The sequence below is a fragment of the Xenopus tropicalis genome, chromosome 9 (assembly GCF_000004195.4).
Source record: "Xenopus tropicalis strain Nigerian chromosome 9, UCB_Xtro_10.0, whole genome shotgun sequence".
Taxonomy (NCBI): domain Eukaryota; kingdom Metazoa; phylum Chordata; class Amphibia; order Anura; family Pipidae; genus Xenopus; species Xenopus tropicalis.
The window spans coordinates 52599746-52620975 of NC_030685.2; the positions used below are offsets into that span (position 1 = coordinate 52599746).

Below are 21230 nucleotides of genomic sequence, written 5' to 3' on the forward strand. Positions count from 1 at the left end.
TCCTACCCAGGTAACTCTCAGATCAAGAGTTTCACTCTGGACATCATTACCATTTCCTGTTGGAATCGCAACTGCGTGATATATGGGAAGCGCTGCTTACATTTTTACCACAGCTGACATAAGGCTGTGCATGTTTCTAGAGCACTTACCCTCTGCATTTTTGTCCTATTTGTCATTGTTCTGTATTTGGAAACTGGGCAGTCACATAGTATCTAAAATTCTGGTATTTCCAGCAAGCTCTTGGTTAGGCTGGCATTCCAATTTCTTCTTTAGTTTTTTCCCTAGCTATTAAATGTTCCTGCTTAACACAGTGGGATCAGTTAACTGGAAACCTGGTCCCAGAGACCACCAATATAGTTATTTTTTATGCATTGATTGTGTCTTTTATTCAAACAAAAAAAGGTTGCATTCTGCTATGGTAACATTTTTATAAAAATTGACTCTAAAAAAAAAAAAGTATAAAAGTGACCTTTTCTAGCAATACATATTAACTATAGATGTTGGAAATTTACATATATTTCATTTAAAAAAAAAAAAATTAGCAGGTAGACTGTTTAGAAATAGACCATGATTTGGAAGTTGTGCTTGTAAAATATTCAGAGGTTAAATTGCTGTTAGTTTTCAGCTTATATTATTACTGCATCATGTATGATGCAGGAACTGTTGATTGGAAGAATAATAGCACAGGACGACTTTTAAAATCCAGTTCATGTGTTTGTTTCTTTGGAGGTGGGGAGGCTTAACCCTTTAAGTGCCAGCCGAATTCGTCATTTCAGTTCCCCCCAGTGCCAGACGTTTTGTGAACATTCTGTGCTCTCTCAATGTAGGGGCTTTTACTGGGGGCAGGGTTAAGTTTAGGTAGGCAAACTATATATTGTTTTTTTCAGGAGAACCTGAGCTTTCCAAATCTACCTGAGTTTTTGTGTATTTCCACTTCTGGAACAAGATTTAGAGCTTGAAATACAAAAAAAAAAAGAAAAAATGCTATTTTTCATGATATAAGGATTTCTACCAGAAACACATTTTATTTTATGGACAAAAATTCAACTGATTTGGAAAGCCTCATGTCTCCCGAATGTGCCAATACCTGATATGTATAGTTTTATTGAGATTTCTGACTTCTATAGATCAAAAACTCCCAGCAGTAAATTACTAAATTTTCAAAGCATTACAGCAGAATACGGCACACTTTACATTCCAAAGCCAAAAATCCTGGAACATTAGGTTTACCCCAGGAAACCATACATTTTTGAAAACTACACATTCTGACGAATCCGAAATGGGTAACTATGTCTTCCAACTCCTAAGTACCAAACGGCAATGCTTTACTGAATTTAGCATTTTCTATAAAAAAAATTATGAAAATTCTAAAAAATCACCTCAAATCTTCCATTTTCAAGCACCTTATCTCCCACATAACATTAGGTACGAAGAAAACACACCCTAAATATGAAAGCCAGGGGTCCACTGAACAGTTTGATGCCCATTGTGCATAGGATCACCAATGTATCTGGAATTTAGAGACCCCAAAAGGAAGTTAGTACATACAAATTGCCCAGGAGATCTCTTTAGCTACTGAAAATTCAACACATTTACTGCATTTTCTGTGGGGTAAAAACACAAAAAAATACATTGACCCCCCCAAAATCATATATTTTTGGAAAGTACACATTCGGACGAATTCAAAATTGGTACCCATGTCTTTCTACTCCAAACAACTGAGTCGCAATTCTTTCCCAAAATTGCCAGTTTTGATGAAATACCTAAAAATCACATCAAATCTTCCACTTTCAAGCACCTTATCTCCCACATAACATTAGGTACCAAAAGAACACACCCTAAATATGAAAGCCAAGGGTCCGCTGAACAGTTTGATGCCCATTGTGCATAGGAACACCAATGTATCTGGCATTTAGAGACCCCATAAGGAAGGTAGTGCATACAAATTGCCCAGGAGATCTCTTTAGCTACTGAAAATTCAACACGTTTACTACATTTTCTGTGGGGTAAAAACACAAAAAAAATACATTGACCCCCCAAAACCATATATTTTTGGAAAGTACACATTCGGGCGAATTCAAAATTGGTACCCATGTCTTTCTACTCCAAACTACAGAGTCGCAGTGCTTTCCCAAAATTGCTAGTTTTGGTGAAATACCTGAAAAACACATCAAATCTTCCACTTTCAAGCACCTTATCTCCCACATAACATTAGCTACCAAGAAAACACACCCTAAATATGAAAGCCAAGGGTCCGCTGAACAGTTTGATGCCCATTGTGCATAGGATCAGCACTGTATCTGGCATTTAGAGACCCCATAAGGACGTCAGTGCATAGAGATTGCCCCAGAGGTCTCTTTAGCTACTGAAAATTCAACACGTTAACTGCATTTTCTGTGGGGTAAAAACACAAAAAAATACATTGACCCCCCAAAACCATATATTTTTGGAAAGTACACATTCGGGCGAATTCAAAATTGGTACCCATGTCTTTCTACTCCAAACTACAGAGTCGCAGTGCTTTCCCTAAATTGCTAATTTTGGTGAAATACCTGAAAATCACATCAAATCTTCCACTTTCAAGCACCATATCTCCCACATAACATTAGGTACCAAGAAAACACACCCTAAATATGAAAGCCAAGGGTCCGCTGAACAGTTTGATGCCCATTGTGCATAGGATCAGCACTGTATCTGGCATTTAGAGACCCCATAAGGATGTCAGTGCATAGAGGTTGCCCCAGAGGTCTCTTTAGCTACTGAAAATTCAACACGTTTACTGCATTTTCTATGGGGTAAAAACACAAAAAAATACATTGACCCCCCAAAAGCATATATTTTTGGAAAGTACACATTCGGGCGAATTCAAAATTGGTACCCATGTCTTTCTACTCCAAACTACAGAGTCGCGGTGCTTTCCCAAAATTGCTAGTTTTGGTGAAATACCTGAAAAACACATCAAATCTTCCACTTTCAAGCACCTTATCTCCCACATAACATTAGCTACCAAGAAAACACACCCGAAATATGAAAGCCTAGGGTCCGCTGAACAGTTTGATGCCCATTGTGCATAGGATCAGCACTGTATCTGGCATTTAGAGACCCCATAAGGACGTCAGTGCATAGAGATTGCCCCAGAGGTCTCTTTAGCTACTGAAAATTCAACACGTTTACTGCATTTTCTGTGGGGTAAAAACACAAAAAAATACATTGACCCCCCAAAACCATATATTTTTGGAAAGTACACATTCGGGCGAATTCAAAATTGGTACCCATGTCTTTCTACTCCAAACTACAGAGTCGCGGTGCTTTCCCAAAATTGCTAGTTTTGGTGAAATACCTGAAAAACACATCAAATCTTCCACTTTCAAGCACCTTATCTCCCACATAACATTAGGTACCAAGAAAACACACCCGAAATATGAAAGCCTAGGGTCCGCTGAACAGTTTGATGCCGATTGTGCATAGGATCAGCACTGTATCTGGCATTTAGAGACCCCATAAGGACGTCAGTGCATAGAGATTGCCCCAGAGGTCTCTTTAGCTACTGAAAATTCAACACGTTTACTGCATTTTCTGTGGGGTAAAAACACAAAAAAATACATTGACCCCCCAAAACCATATATTTTTGGAAAGTACACATTCGGGCGAATTCAAAATTGGTACCCATGTCTTTCTACTCCAAACTACAGAGTCGCGGTGCTTTCCCAAAATTGCTAGTTTTGGTGAAATACCTGAAAAAACACATCAAATCTTCCACTTTCAAGCACCTTATCTCCCACATAACATTAGCTACCAAGAAAACACACCCTAAATATGAAAGCCAAGGGTCCGCTGAACAGTTTGATGCCCATTGTGCATAGGATCAGCACTGTATCTGGCATTTAGAGACCCCATAAGGACGTCAGTGCATAGAGATTGCCCCAGAGGTCTCTTTAGCTACTGAAAATTCAACACGTTAACTGCATTTTCTGTGGGGTAAAAACACAAAAAATACATTGACCCCCCAAAACCATATATTTTTGGAAAGTACACATTCGGGCAAATTCAAAATTGGTACCCATGTCTTTCTACTCCAAACTACAGAGTCGCAGTGCTTTCCCAAAATTGCTAGTTTTGGTGAAATACCTGAAAAACACATAAAATCTTCCACTTTCAAGCACCTTATCTCCCACATAACATTAGGTACCAAGAAAACACACCCTAAATATGAAAGCCAAGGGTCCGCTGAACAGTTTGATGCCCATTGTGCATAGGATCAGCACTGTATCTGGCATTTAGAGACCCCATAAGGACGTCAGTGCATAGAGATTGCCCCAGAGGTCTCTTTAGCTACTGAAAATTCAACACGTTAACTGCATTTTCTGTGGGGTAAAAACACAAAAAAATACATTGACCCCCCAAAACCATATATTTTTGGAAAGTACACATTCGGGCGAATTCAAAATTGGTACCCATGTCTTTCTACTCCAAACTACAGAGTCGCAGTGCTTTCCCTAAATTGCTAATTTTGGTGAAATACCTGAAAATCACATCAAATCTTCCACTTTCAAGCACCATATCTCCCACATAACATTAGGTACCAAGAAAACACACCCTAAATATGAAAACCAAGGGTCCGCTGAACAGTTTGATGCCCATTGTGCATAGGATCACCGATGTATCTGGCATTTAGAGACCCCAAAAGGAAGTTAGTGCATACAAAGTGTATACACTGCAATATAAGCTACCGGCATGTGCATTATGCGGCATAAGACCCCCTAACAGTAAGGAGACCCTAGAAAACTATACATTTTCCGAAAGTACACAATCTGACAAAACAAAAATGGGTAAATACATCTTTCTACTGCAAACTACCAAACTACAAAGCTATGCTAAACAGAACGATTTTTTTGACATTACTGAAAATTGTCACAAAGCTTGCATTTTACCCCATTATGTACCCCCACATTTTGTACCGTATCAACATGAAACATTCTAAATATGAACACCAGGGGTCTACTGAACAGTTTGATGCCCTATATGCATAGATTTACCAAACTATGTGGGGTACAGGGGCACCCAAGTAAAAATAGTGCATATGAATTTTCACATAAGATGCTTCGGCTCATGCAGTTTTGCACCCGGTATGTGTATTATGTGCCATACGACCACCTAACAGTAAGGAGACCCTAGAAAACCATATATTTTCCGAAAGTACACATTCTGACAAAACAAAAATGGGTAAATACATCTTTCTACTACAAACTACCAAACTACAAAGCTATGCTAAACAGAACGGTTTTTATGACATTTCTGAAAATCGTCACAAAGCTTGCATTTTACCCCATTATGTACCCCCACATTTTGTACCGTATCAACATAAAACATTCTAAATATGAACGCCAGGGGTCTACTGAATAGTTTGATGCCCTATATGCATAGATTTACCAAACTATGTGGGGTACAGGGGCACCCAAGTAAAAATAGTGCATATGAATTTTCACATAAGATGCTTCGGCTCATGCAGTTTTTGCACCCGGTATGTGTATTATGTGCCATACGACCACCTAACAGTAAGGAGACCCTAGAAAACCATATATTTTCCGAAAGTACACATTCTGACAAAACAAAAATGGGTAAAAACATCTTTCTACTACAAACTACCAAACTACAAAGCTATGCTAAACAGAACGGTTTTTATGACATTTCTGAAAATTGTCACAAAGCTTGCATTTTACCCCATTATTTACCCCCACATTTTGTACCGTATCAACATAAAACATTCTAAATATGAACGCCAGGGGTCTACTGAACAGTTTGATGCCCTATATGCATAGATTTACCAAACTATGTGGGGTACAGGGGCACCCAAGTAAAAATAGTGCATATGAATTTTCACATAAGATGCTTCGGCTCATGCAGTTTTTGCACCCGGTATGTGTATTATGTGCCATACGACCACCTAACAGTAAGGAGACCCTAGAAAACCATATATTTTCCGAAAGTACACATTCTGACAAAACAAAAATGGGTAAATACATCTTTCTACTACAAACTACCAAACTACAAAGCTATGCTAAACAGAACGGTTTTTATGACATTTCTGAAAATTGTCACAAAGCTTGCATTTTACCCCATTATGTACCCCCACATTTTGTACCGTATCAACATAAAACATTCTAAATATGAACGCCAGGGGTCTACTGAATAGTTTGATGCCCTATATGCATAGATTTACCAAACTATGTGGGGTACAGGGGCACCCAAGTAAAAATAGTGCATATGAATTTTCACATAAGATGCTTCGGCTCATGCAGTTTTTGCACCCGGTATGTGTATTATGTGCCATACGACCACCTAACAGTAAGGAGAACCTAGAAAACAATATCTTTTCCGAAAGTACACATTCTGACAAAACAAAAATGGGTAAATACATCTTTCTACTACAAACTACCAAACTACAAAGCTATGCTAAACAGAACGGTTTTTATGACATTTCTGAAAATTGTCACAAAGCTTGCATTTTACCCCATTATGTACCCCCACATTTTGTACCGTATCAACATAAAACATTCTAAATATGAACGCCAGGGGTCTACTGAATAGTTTGATGCCCTATATGCATAGATTTACCAAACTATGTGGGGTACAGGGGCACCCAAGTAAAAATAGTGCATATGAATTTTCACATAAGATGCTTCGGCTCATGCAGTTTTTGCACCCGGTATGTGTATTATGTGCCATACGACCACCTAACAGTAAGGAGAACCTAGAAAACAATATCTTTTCCGAAAGTACACATTCTGACAAAACAAAAATGGGTAAATACATCTTTCTACTACAAACTACCAAACTACAAAGCTATGCTAAACAGAACGGTTTTTATGACATTTCTGAAAATTGTCACAAAGCTTGCATTTTACCCCATTATGTACCCCCACATTTTGTACCGTATCAACATAAAACATTCTAAATATGAACGCCAGGGGTCTACTGAACAGTTTGATGCCCTATATGCATAGATTTACCAAACTATGTGGGGTACAGGGGCACCCAAGTAAAAATAGTGCATATGAATTTTCACATAAGATGCTTCGGCTCATGCAGTTTTTGCACCCGGTATGTGTATTATGTGCCATACGACCACCTAACAGTAAGGAGACCCTAGAAAACCATATATTTTCCGAAAGTACACATTCTGACAAAACAAAAATGGGTAAATACATCTTTCTACTACAAACTACCAAATTACAAAGCTATGCTAAACAGAACTGTTTTTGTGACATTTCTGAAAATCGTCACAAAGCTTGCATGTTGCCCCATTATGTACCCCACATTTAGTAACGTACCAACATAAAACACTCTAAGTATGAACGCCACTAGTCTACTGAACAGTTTGATGCCCGATATGAATAGATTTACCAAACTATGTGGGGTACAGAGGATGCCAAATTGAAATACAGCAGACAAAATGTCCATGTGCAAAGACAAGTAACAAAGAACAATGTAAAAAGCAATACAATTGATAAAGATAAAAAAAATCACTAAAATCATTTTTTTTTTTTTGCCTAATAATATCTGCGGGCAGAATAACAGTTTGAGTATTTTGGCTAGAGCAAATAAGTTTTACAGACAAAGTCAAGCAAACAACAACTATGCATAACTGAAAATGCTATAAAATGGCTAAACATGCAGTAAAATACCCAAAAATCCACCAAAATCACAGAAAATGTAGTAGAAACACCAAAATAATACACAAAAGGTATTGCGCAGTGCGGTTAGCGAATACACTATCCGCAATGGCAATAAAACATTTTTTTCAGGCAAGAATAAAAACGATGCGATTAGAAAAAAAAAAATAATTATAAAATTACATAAGTGTGTAAGTGTGTGTGTACATGTGTGTAAAATGTGTTTTGTGTGCATGTGTGCGAGTGTGCAACCAAGTGTGAGTTTTCTCTAAGTGCTGTAAGTGATAAATGTTTGAAAACCTCCCAAAAATGCATGTGTGTGTGTGTAAGTGTGAGTATAAGTGTGTATTAGTGTAATAAATGTGTGATTGTGTGTTTGTGTGTGTATTTGCCACTTACTTGAGGTCTAGGTGAGGATCTGGAGGAGAAAAACGATCTGGCACACCAGCAGCATCAGCTCATGTGAGGGGGCGGGGCAGGAAGCAGGGGGGCCAGAGGGGGAAGCTGCGGAAGGGAGAGGAGCTGCACACAAAGCCACGAGGATGGCAGGTGAGTCCCATGGGGCCCCTGGGCGATCGCTACCCAGGGGCCACTCGTTCCCCACCTCTGACTATTGTCTGGAGGCTGGGGAACGAGTGGGGAGCGAAGGAATGGCTTGAAAAGCCATTCCTCCGCTCCCAAAACCGGAAGTGCAGCAGGACGTAGAATCTACGTTCTGTGGCACTTTGGTCCTTTGATACACAGGACGTAGATTCTACGTCCTGTGGCACTAAAAAGGTTAAAGTCACGCACTGGAATTCACCTGCTTTATTTATGTTTATTTTTGTAAAGACATCTAGTAGATGGGGCACTTTGTGAACTACATTTTGTGCATTTTCCTCCCCCATTTGCAACTGCACTTTGTGTAGGGTTTGCTGCTCTCCATCTGCATTTTGCAGGCAGGTGGAGAAAACATATCCGCTCCTATATACTCCTCTAAAACGAGGGTTGAGCGGACTGTTTTACTCCACTGTGTGCTCAGGCCTCCATTCTACCCTGGATTCACTGCTGCCTTGCAATTCTAATTAAATTGATCCTTATGCTGGGTCCCTCAACTGAGACTAGATTTGACCAGTTGCCCTACTGGAGTCCTGTCTGTACCCCTTGATAGCAGCCCTGTCAGTCACAAAACATTTTCCTATATGACATTATATAAAATTTTCCTTTCTTGATTCTAAGCTGAAACTTTCAGCAGGCACAAAAGGACCATTACCAGATGCAACAAGTGTGGCTGAATACCCAAGAGGAGCAGAGGCTGGGTGGTGTGTAAAGTGTAATTTAATCCTACTTGGAGTAAACTTGTTGCCAATAGGAGTGATGCACAGAAGACACTAGCGCTTGGAAGACACTAGTACTTAGAAGAACATAGGTTCTAAATTCCACAAGTTCAGTTGGCGAACATGAAAATCAAGTAGACTGTTCACAACTAGTTGCTAATTGGTTGCTATTTGTTATTGAACTTGTGATTTCGGTTTTTAGCCACAATATCTTGTTGATTCTACAATCCGAAACTTATTATCCAGAAACCTTCAAAATATGGCACTTCCCTTAGTGTAATTTAAAAAAGGTTTGTTCTTTGCATAATTTATATTTGATATTTTGGGTCCCTGGCAAAAAAGGTTAAGAAATGCTAGCTATAGGCAATGGCAGAATCAGTACTAATGCTTTGGGAGAGTTCTGAGCCCTGGAACATGGGGGGCCCAAAGCAGAGATTGGAGATCCAACCTGATGGCCAGTCAGCTACGTACTCTGAAAAGGCCAATGAGGATCAGGTTTATATAAACACTTATTTGCTAATAGATAGTTATGGTGTGTAACATGGTGCTTTTGCTGAATGCCTGATAAAGCAATGTATTCAAATAATGTGGGTTCATATTGGTGATAGGGACCTTAGATTAAGGCTCCACTTTGTCAAAAGAGGAAAACCAGATATCCAGAAAACGCTGAATTATGGGAAGCTAATAGAGTATTTTTAGCAAATAATTTTTAAAAAATAGAATTTTTTTTTCTGTATAATTAAAACAGTACCTTGTATTTGATCCTATCTTATCTACATAAATCCATGTTGGAGGCAATGCAAAGCTTGTGTTGGCCCCTGTATTCAGGGGATAACATATGTGGGCAAAACTTTCTATCCACTGGTTGCTGCCTCCATTATGATCTATAGGAAGCTAAAAAAGACCAAATACACCACATGTTACTATTTGATCCCCAGGCATTGCTGTGTAAAAATGACATTTATTAAGCTATGTTTTTAAAATTTTGGCATAAAATTTTGGTGTAAAAAGCAGTAGCTGCTTAAAAATACTGTGAAAAAGACTGCAATCTTTCTTACTTGCCTCCTAAATTTTTCCTATTGACTTGAAAGGGTCACACCATAACGTAAATCTGTAAAATACCGCAATTGGGCACAGCTTTACAAACTCACCATTTATTTGACACCGTTTTTCCAGGGTAAATAATTTTACGTAACGGGATAAATAGGCCCCGTGGACTAATAGCACACACTATGGTGTAAAAAGGCAGATGCATCTCACAACTTCCCCATGTGTGCATCTGTTCCTGTCACTACATATGTGAGGTGGGTGCAGGACGGGTCTACCTTCTCCTCTAGTGTTTTTATGCTAAGGAGGATAAGACATAAATTAATGCTTTTATTCAGACAACTTTATCCTACTAATTATAATCTGTATTTAAAAATATATTTAAATTGTTCAATTCAATTGTATATCAATTTTAACAGTAGATTTTAACAGTGGATTATCTTTAATCTGTTACAGAAGGACCCAGACTATCTGCGGCTGTGGTTGGACAGTTTTGTTTCCGGTTATGAACAATTCCTTGATGTTGATTTTGATGAATTGCCAACCAGGTATAGTGTGTAAACACATTGTGAAGGTTTCTATTGTAAAGCTATATGTTTTGTGTCTTGGGAAAGTGTTCATGCTTGTGGGGTTATTCAGCTGGTTGCTGACTTGGCTGTTCCTGGCTGATTCGGCAGCTTCCCGAAAAAAAATGCTGCTTCCTTAAAAGATATCTCAGCACATAGACTGGACTGACCAAATAGGGGCTCTTTTTCCATATTAATATAATCATTTTGCATTTTGTAGGATTGACGATGAACCTCCAGGATTGTCACTGCTTCCCGATCATATCTTGCAAGTGCTTAGACTCCAGCTGCTATACTGTGTGCAAAAGACTGCCGATGGAATGGAAGAGGAGCAGCAGACCCTCTCACTCTTGCTTGTCAAGTTTTTCATCATCATATGCAGGTGGGAACCAATTAGTTTGGCCTATGTCCATATATAAATATGATTTGAAGGCAGTTTTTTTTTAAGTCCATTAGCTAGCCATAATTAATTTCATTGTGCCTTAGTTAATTCATTTCTAGGTCTCTAGAATATTTTTTTCCAGTTCACTTTAAAAGCATATATTGTTTGTAAAACTGCAGAACAGAATAACAACTGAAAATCAAACTCTAATTTTATTTTAACACTAAATTGGCAGATTGGTTTACCTAAAGGAAAACTAAAAAAAGTAACATGGCTGCACTTTTATCTAATGGTACATTGTTAATTGAATTGTAGTATACTTAAAGTCCCTGAGATAATTTGTCTGTCACTAAGTAAATACAGCACTGACCAACAGTTTCAAATCTGTATTTTGCTTGTGCAACATAATAATAAAAAATGTTTTTCTTTTAGAAATCTTTCCAATGTGGAAGAAATTGGATGCTGTTCTTACATAAACCATGTTATTACAATGACAACACTTTATGTGCAGCAGGTAACCTGTGTGTTTTTTGTGTTTATAGCCAATGACCTAAATTGTCTGATATGACTTTATTTCCGTTATTTCCAACTTACTTGGACTGTAGCTATATACATTGTAATTGTTACAACAGTCTGATACATGTACTGTTGCTATAGTTATGGTTACTTTAGCACTTTATTGACACTGTTACCGTTCGGATCAGATTGGGGATGCAGGCAACTACTCTTAAGTAAGCCACTTGAGGCTAAGGTCATTTAATACTATGTATCCAGAGTATCGGGGTAGTGGTAGGCACTATGGTGCTGTGTTCTAATTTTTAAGGGGTTTTATGAATTTTTTGTCCTTTTAAAGGCTTTCTGTAACCAATAAAATTGTGCCTGATTATTATGCCTAGATGTGGCTCTTTATACAAGAAATATTCTATTATTTTCACGAGGAGTTACATTATTTTTTAGACATGCATACTAAGATAGGCTTGGTCTTATTTGATGTGGCAGACTTTTGAGAGATGCTAGAAAGTTTTTCAGAGTATCTTAAGTTGAAGAAAACTGCACAGTTCTTTAGGCAGCAATATTCAAAGTGGTGTGTGGTCACTGTTATAAACTTCATGTTGGATCAGATGAACACTATGGGACAGACATCATCAAAGATTGCATGGGGAATCATTTAGGATCCTATTTCATCTTTTCAGGAACATTTTTCTAAACCACATATTAACCTATAATTTAAAATAAATGGTCTTTGCAGCTTAAAAGCAATACAAAGGAGAAAGAACTCATGGACCAATCATCTACTGAGGAGTTTGTACGGCATGCCCTGGTATTTTGTGAAAGCCTTTATGATCCATATCGAAATTGGAGACAAATCATTGCAGGGTATGTTTTAAAATTGTACTAGGCTTCCATTCCACTTTCCTTTATCTTGAAATGAATTTATAATGAAATATACCATATATTGATAATGTAGGTGGGATGCAGTGGTTTTTGTTTCTTAAAGAGATACTGATACCAGAAATTAAACCCTTCACCTATCATAATGGTGTCTTTGCATGCTATTTATAATTTTTAAAAGTATTTGCCCAATGCTTTTACAATATCTGATCCCCCATGTTCCTCTATGAGGGGGCTGCCATATTTGTGCAGCAAAAGTCTGTTAGCATTAGAAGCTATAGAAGGTTTAGGAACTTCAGGTAACAATTACTTACAAAAGCAGCCCTATCGGTGAAAAACATGACATGACCTATAGGCAACTTTTTATGTATATTTATATTATTATATTATTAAGTGTAGTTTTTTAGTGTCTGCATCACTTTAAAAGTTGGCCAGTTTTTCTACTTGATGGCATTAGATATTTTGAGTTCTCTAAAGATATGTTGGCTATATTTTTGAAAAAAAAAAAATGCTCATATGGCCTGAAAAGAATTGCACGAATGTTTTCAAGTCTGTGTTTTATATCTGCCTGTGTGCTGGAAATTCTGGGTTTGATTTTGAGCAGGTATCAGGTGTGTCCGCAGGATGCATTACTTGGTAAGGGACCTGCTTTGAGACCACTGTGAGCAGTATCCAAGGGGTTGGCAAGCAACATGTTGCTACTGAGCCACTGGTTGAGGGATCACCGATTCAGAAGCTAAAATTATATTTAGTAAAAAAATTCCACTGTATTACAAAATTACCTTGATATCTAACGATTAAGAAATACACGAAATCTCTGTATTTGATATAACCTTTATTACAAACTTGTGTGAACATTTGAAATATTTGAAGATTTTATGATTTTGGAATCATGATTATGCAAGTTGGTTCCTTAGCCCTTTTAGTGCAGCAGTTGGCTCTTTGATCAAAGCCAACATTGCTTTTTATGCAAACACATTTCTGCAGCTGAAATCTACTGCTTCATTGTCCCAGTTGAAGGCATACTCCCAACTGACTTCAGTTGCTTCAATGGGAATGCACATGAATTTATCTCTTACATATACTTGGTTTCAGGATTTGTTACCAAACACTGTTTTGTTTGCACTAGGGATTCACCGAATCCACTATTTTGGGATTCAGCCAAACCACGAATCCTTTGTGAAAGATTCGGCCAAATACCATACTGAATCCGAACCCCAATTTGCCTATGCAAATGAAGGCAATGAGGGGCTAAAAGAACCACGTGCATGGAGAAAAATTTTCAACTTCTGTATTTATGTGATGAAAAGTCACATGATTTTAAGGATATGGCCAGGACAATGGATTCCGAATCAGAATCCTGCTGAAAAAGGACTAATCTTGGCCGAATCCTGAACTGAATCCTGGATTCAGTGAATCCCTAGTTTGCACTTTTTATACTGTATATTTGTGAAATAATCCTGTTATGAACAATATATAAACCTCCTGTTTTATAGAAAGATCATCTGCCCAGTGGAGAAAAGTAGACAGAAATACAAAGCAGCTTCCCTCACTGTTGAATTCATACCTTTCTTTTATCGTGAGTATTTCTAGATAGTGGCAGAAGACTGAACAAACCATTGTTTTTTCAGTGTGATCAAAGGTTTATGAACATCTAAACTTTTATTATTTTTAAACTTGCTTCCTAGAGTGTTTTCAAGAAAGTGAACATCTCAAAGAAAGCTTGAAGTGTTGCCTGCTGCATCTCTTTGGGTCCATCCTTTCTGGTTCCCAGGTAGGTGTTGAATGATTCACATATGGTGCTTGCAGTTATCAGGTTTTATAACATTTGGTCATTTTGGGTCAAGGGATCCAGATGTAAACGGTGCTTAAACTGCAGTTGTTTGCTTTCTGTATAGTCTGTATTATAAACAGTTATTAGGCTAGTGCCACTCAGGGCTGATTCTTGGCCTGTGGGAAAAATGCAGCCCGAGAACCAGTTCCTCCGCTGGCATTAGCCTCCTACCTTACCTGCAGACTGAAGCATTGTCTCTGCTCTGGTGCTGGCAGGCGTGGCAAAACACCCAAGAGTTTGCATTACACAGCTGATATGTGCCGTGTCTGCCTGCTCCCAGGCAGAGACCATGTTTCCGAGTGCAGGCAAGGTAGTGGGCTGATGTCAGCATGGGGCTGATTCTCAGCCTGCGTAACAGAAAAGGCTTTTTGCTGTAGTTTTTTATGATTAATACAGAGTAGTTTGGCACACGTAAGACTAACTATAAGCGGAGATATCCATTATCAAAATGCCAATGCAACCCCAGCACATCTAGCAGAGAAAAGACAGGACATTGTGGAATAGCAATCAAAATATGCACTGAAGTTTCAAACAAAACAGAACCAGGTATAATTGTGTGCAATATTGCACTAGTAATTTCTGTAAACACAAGCAAATATGAATGTAATATTTCAATGCAGTTTTGGGTTGATGTGCTCTTGAGTTTCGTCCTTAATTTTGCTATTTTGTTTACAAAACTACAGTTTGTAGTCTTATTTCCTTTTACAGTAAGAATTTAATAAAAATCAATACTGTCACTATATGTTTAACTTCCTTTCTCTGCATAATAATTTGAATTTTTTTAATACAAACTTTGATATCATTTTGCTATTAAATATATAAATTGGAACTACTGAATAGTTTATAAAGCCATCATTTTAAAGGTGTCTTGAGACTGTTGTAACACCTAACTCTACCCCCCAGCCCCATGTTACTAACTTGTGTTGGGCTCCAAAAACCTTGGTTTGCAGCAACAGTGATGTTAGGATTTTTATACCAAATATGCAAGAGCAATGCTTTCACAAGCACCCCAGTCTGTCATGTCTTTTTCCCACCTCAAATACAACACAGCTGTTTTCCATGTGGCATAAGGGCTGATTATAATAGGCCTGCTTTTATCCAAAAGCAGAGAATCAGCCCTTACACTGGCATCAGCCTTTCCTGTTGCCTCCACCTGAACACATTGGGGTTGATTCATCAAAGTACGAGTTTGAAACCCGAAATGGGAAAAATTCGGATTAGATACGATAATTTCTGATGATCGGAAATGTCACGAAAATGCTTACGAAAAAAATCGGTCACAATAATATCGTATTGGCGACCCGAAAGTCACAAAATATTCGTATCCGAACGATCCTAAACGACTTGGATCCTTCTGTGCATGTTTTTGGAAGCTTCCCATAGGACTCAATGGCACTCTGCAGCTCCAACCTGGCCAAAGGAAATTCATGATACCGAAGCTTGAATGAATCTGAAACTTTCGTACTCAGCGCGACAAATACGGTTTTTGTTTGTCGCGCTTTTTGATGCTAAGTACGAAAAAGTTGCGCAAATTAATGAAGTCGGAAAAAATACACACAGTACTCAAACTTTAAAAAAATACGATTTTTTTGTATTCGGAAGCGATTGTACTTTGTACTTTGACCAGGCTGATACATTGGCTTTGGGTGCATGCACAGAGAAAGCATATGGGATGATTTTTGGCCTGCATTTATTAGTAGGTTGAGAATCGGCCTCCTCGGGCAGCTGAGGTGAACATTTTTATGTCATTGTTAAATCATTGTAAAATCAGCCAAAGTAGCTCCTCTCAGCAATATAGTAAATGTTTACAAGCCTTTCAGATAAAGGCTAATTTATTCTGCTTTGTCTTGAGGGAGATTGGCCAGAACACAAATAAAAATAGAAAAGGACATACCAGTATTTCTGTGTTTTTAAAATATGATTTTTTTTTTCCTGCAGAGAAATGCACTTCAGGCAATCTCTCCAGCCACAATTGAAGTCCTGATGCGTATCTTGGCAGATTGTGATACTTGGAATGATGGAGACACAGGTGAAGTGAGTCGAAAGGCTGAGCTAACCCTAAAATGTTTGACAGAGGTCATTCACATCTTGTTGGTCAGCAGTTCTGACCAGAGACAGGTAGAGATAAGCACTATTCTGGAGAACTATTTCAAGCTGCTCAACTCTGACCATTCAGCATTATCCAGCCAAAGGAGATCCAGGCACTGGGAAAACAGATTTATTACACTACAGATTAAGATGCTGAGTAAGTTGTTTTTTGTTTTTTTTTTCTTTTTTGCTTAATTTTTTTTGTTTCTCGGTATGAGTAGTAACAGTAAAATGCATATAGAAATAGCAATGTTAAGTTAATTTACAAGTCTAACTTACTATATGTTCATCCCATGTAAAATGGCAACTGAAGTATAGTTGTTTAGATTTCAATTTAAACTGCCACTGCTCCCATGTTGGAAAGGTAATTGAAACTCACAATTTGACCTGATTTTTAATTTACAAAGTCTTGATCAGGGTGACCAGATCACATATAAAATTCAGGGACATGTCTAATATATACATGTTGCAGGGCAATTTTAATTAAACCGCAATCAGTTCAGCCCTGCTGGATAGATTTTCTAGTTGTGTCCTTGAATTTTCAAGTGATCTGGTCACCCTATCCCTGATCCAAAAACATTCTCATTAGATGAAACTTAAATCTTCCTGTTTTAATTCTTAATGTATAAAAACTGCTATTAAAAAAATTCTTGAATATTAAATTTGGTCTTTTCCACAATATCTAAAGCTATGCAGATATGCAGAATCTTATTCTCACTTGGTTTTTGCAGCCTGTATGACTGATATGTTAAACTGCAAAGACAGACCAGTTCTGCAAGCAATTTTTCTTAACAGCAACTGCTTTGAACATCTTATCCGACTGCTACAGAATTGCAGGGTAAGATTAAAAAGAAAATGTGTTTGTTGGTCTACATGGTGAATGTAGGGTTTTCATAATAAAATGCAGGTCCTCCGGAAGCATGCTTAGTAATTTGAGCATCTGGGCTAACAGTCACCCCCTCCCACCACTAGGGCTGGATAAACCGGCCTCCCACAAACAGTAAACATTTAATTCAGTGGGAAAAAACATCATACCTCAAAACTGTGGCCTTTTTTTTTTTTTTTGTCCCTAAAGTGTTTGTTAGCTACTGAATAACTGATCCACTAAATCTGTGTATTTTTCTAGTTTATTATATGCTAAAAAATAAACAGTGGTCTTGGTTATATAATAGTTTTCTTCTTGACACTGTAAACCCTTTTTGCTAAGGTATTTAACATATTAAGCACCCTGGTCTTATATACCTAGTCTGATAAACAGTTAACAGTGCATGCTTTTTTACATTTGGTAAAAACAAAACTTGTAGGATTAATTGCTTTTATGATGGGATACATGTTCTTGTTAAGATTCTTACCTGTGATGGTCCCATCCCCTTCATGGCTGCTCCTAACTGTTAAATCAGCTCTTTGCAATGTTCTTGTCTTCATCCTGCAGCTTTTGTTAAACGCTAACTATAGAGGGGCAGAAAAGAGTGAAAAAGAACTTGTCAACAAATTACTGACAGAAATGAATGAAAATCAGGTACACATAGTCAGTAACAGCACTGATGGACTAAGGGCTTGACATGATGACATTTCTTTCACCTTACTTCAACTCAGCTTAATTCTATATTCAGGATATTAACATTCACTTCATGAAAATTTGTTGATTTAAAGGAAAACATGTTTTTTCTTTTCAAAATACACAGTTAAAAGAGCTGCAACAACAGAATCCTGCATTGAATTCCATTTTTCAAAAACACAAACAGATTTTTTATATTTATTTTGTCATGGGGCTAGCCATATTCTTCAATTCCCAGGGTGCCACAACCCTGTGATCTGTGCTCTGTGCTCTGATAAACTTCTGTCACACTTTACTGCTGAGCTGCAAGTTGGAGTGATATCACTTCCCTCCCAGCAACTGATGAGCAGAACAAGATAGCAGCTGCCAGTAGATATCAGAATAGCACTTAAAAGTAAGAAATCCAAGTCTAGCTTGGGAGTCCTCCAGTTACATTGGAGTTGGAGAAACAATAGGTTATCAGAAAGCAGTTCTAATGTGTAGCTCTGGCTCATTCTGAAAGCTCAGAATCAGGCACAATGCACTGAGATGGCTGCCCACACACCAATATTACAACTAAAAAAAAAAAAAAAAATTGTTGGTTCAAGAATACAATTTTAAATGGTAGAGTGAATTATTTGTTATGTAATCAGTATAATTTAGAAATAAAACACTGTAAAAATCATGACAGTATCCCTTTAATGAATATTCAGATATGCAGTTTCCCTAGGAAAAAGAAACTAAAAATATTGTTTTTTAAGCTATGTTTAGACAAATCTAGTCTGTCTTGGTGCTTTTTACTGCTAGTGATAAGAGACATGAAGTTGCCCACTAAGGCCATAGGGCTTGTATTTATTCTATACTGAGTGATTGGGAGTGCATATCTTGCACTGGGTAGATTAGAAAACATTAGTACAGGTATGGGATCCGTTATCTGGAAACCAGTTATCCAGAAAGTTCTGAATTATGGAAAGGCCATCTCCCATAGACTCCATTCTAAGAACATAATTCTAATTTTTAAAAATAATTTCCTTTTTCTCTGTAATAATAATTAATAATAATAACAGTGCCTTGTATTTGATCCCAACTAAATTATAATTAATCCTTATTGGAGGCAAAACAATCCTAATGGGCTTAAATGATGTTTAAATTATTTTTTTAGGAGACTTAAGGTATAGAGATCCAAATTACGGAAAAATCCCCTAACTGGAAAGCCCCAGCATTCTGGATAACCGGTCCTATACCTGTATATGACTTTGAATTAATGCCAGTTTCAGTGCTATTTAGCCAATGTTCTATGTGTATTGCTAGAAGAGGTAATTGCATATTTCTACCTTCAGTTTCTTAAGTGAACATTTTTCTTTTTTATATATTGTGTAGGTACATTTAGTTTCTATTTACTGCATATTTTGCATGAAATGCTTGTGTAAAACCATTTATTCATTGAAAAAGCTGAGTTAAAGTAATGTATGTGAAATGTGATTCTTTTATCTCCACATGTAATGACTATTGTTTAATTTATTAACACTTTTTTTTCAGCATTTTGGTGGATTGGGATTTTGGGGTGCTATGTGTGGTCCTTTCTGAGTGTGTGTTAAATTAGTATAATTGGAGCTGCTGTAAGATCTTTAGTCAGCCACAATTATTTTTGGTTGTCATAAATTCCTGAAAATATTCATATGTACAGTGGCATATGCAGATGTGAGCAGTGTTTTCTCTTAGTTCTGTAGTGCAGTCCTCAATCTTTTTTCACTTAAGGTGGCCATACATGTTAAGATCTGGTCGCTTAGGGAGCGACTGAATTAAAACTATGGTAATGGGCGCAGTCGGTTCGGTGACCACATCAACGAGCCGATGCGGTCCCCGATCCGACTAAATTTTTTAACCTGCCTGAAACCTATCATTATGTTAGGTTGAAAAACCCAACCTACTGTTCTTCGACTTCAGCTTATTCTTCCTCTTTTTCTTCTTCTTAGCGCCCCCCATTTTCTAAACACTACTCCTCCTACAGTTTCGGGGTACAACATCCAAACTCTCCATACTTCTTCGCCCTATAGCGAGCAGGTTGCTTGTGCTTTTCTAAGTGATCCCGCCCCTTGTCTTTTTGTGGCGCCGCTCCGAACACCCCAATTTTCCCATTGACTTTGACAGGGGAGATTTTCAAACTGTTGCCACACTTACAGCTTTGAAGCTACACCCCCCAAACTTGAATAACATAATAGTGGGGTCACTCCGAATGAAACAGCGACATTTGTTGGATGACCCCAAAGTGGGAGGGGCCAACAACAGCCAATCAAATTTCACCCATTGACTTTTATGGGGAAATTGAAACTGCTGCCAATGTTACAGCTTTGAGGCTACACTCCCCAAACTTGAATCACATAGTCATGGGGTCAGCCTGAATAAAAATATGACGGATGCCCAAAAGTGGGCGGAGCAGTGAACAGCCAATCAGGTTTTACCTATTGACTTGGCCTGCTCCAACCTGCTGCCAGAGTAAGGCACCAGCTAACTGCGGTTTTAGTTTTGAAAAAGTAGGCGAAACCACCAACAGCCAATCACATTTCACCTATTTACTTTCAATGCTAAAGTGTAAAATGCTCTCACAATTTTTATGCCTGAGTCACCAAACTTTGCAAAGTTGGTCACTGGGGGAGTCCAGTTCAAAAATAGGAAAAGTGGGTTGGGCCACTAACAGCCAATCAGATTTCATCCATTGAATTTTATTGGTTTAAATTTAAAATGCTGCCATTCTCACACTATTTATGCCAGGGTGCCCACTGTTGGGCACACCCACCAACCACCAATCACAATTTACCATTTAACTTTTATTGGTTTAACTTTAAACTGCTGCCGTTCTTTAACTATTAATCCTAGGGTCCCTAAACTTAGCAGAGTTAGTCACTGGGTAACTGTAGTTCCAGGTTAAAAAACGTGGGCGGAGCTACCAACCGCCAATCAGATGTCACTTGTTGACTTTCAGTGGGGAAATTTAAATTGCTGCTATTCAGACACTATTAAAACCAGGGTCCCCAAATTTTGCACAGTGGTTTTTACTATATAACTGTGGTCCAAGGTTAGAAAAAGTGGGCCGAGCCAACAACAGATCAGATTTCATTCAGTAACTTCACGTTTTTCAACCCAACATGAAGTTTGTTCTCAAACTTCCCTTTCTAGTTTATGTATATGATAGTTAAGATTGGTAAGTATAGGTTGTGTGTGCTGGGTTTACTTGGAAGGGTTGAACTTGATGGACTCTCTTTTCAGCCCTATGTAACTATGTAACATTAGTGCAAGCTAGAATGCTATATTTATTCTGCAGAAAGCTTTATTATACCTGAGTAAACAGCCCTAGAAGCTCCCTTTGTTTGTTTAAGATAGCAGCTGCCATTTTA

General features: G+C 37.9%; 1 protein-coding gene across 3 annotated transcripts in view; it reads left to right on the forward strand.

Annotated features, from left to right (window-relative positions):
- The window catches only part of nbeal1 (neurobeachin like 1), a 117073-nt gene that overhangs the window by 13485 nt on the left and 82358 nt on the right, over window positions 1-21230 (forward strand). For 2 of the 3 annotated variants that reach the window (XM_002937719.5, XM_012971008.3), the window contains exons 3-11: window positions 10493-10584; window positions 10823-10984; window positions 11417-11498; window positions 12234-12361; window positions 13873-13955; window positions 14065-14150; window positions 16149-16455; window positions 17030-17136; window positions 17731-17817. In XM_002937719.5, coding sequence (XP_002937765.2) covers window positions 10493-10584; window positions 10823-10984; window positions 11417-11498; window positions 12234-12361; window positions 13873-13955; window positions 14065-14150; window positions 16149-16455; window positions 17030-17136; window positions 17731-17817 — 1134 coding nt within the window. The remainder of the gene's footprint in view (window positions 1-10492; window positions 10585-10822; window positions 10985-11416; window positions 11499-12233; window positions 12362-13872; window positions 13956-14064; window positions 14151-16148; window positions 16456-17029; window positions 17137-17730; window positions 17818-21230) is intronic. The other variant, XM_012971009.3, reaches the window with a different exon arrangement.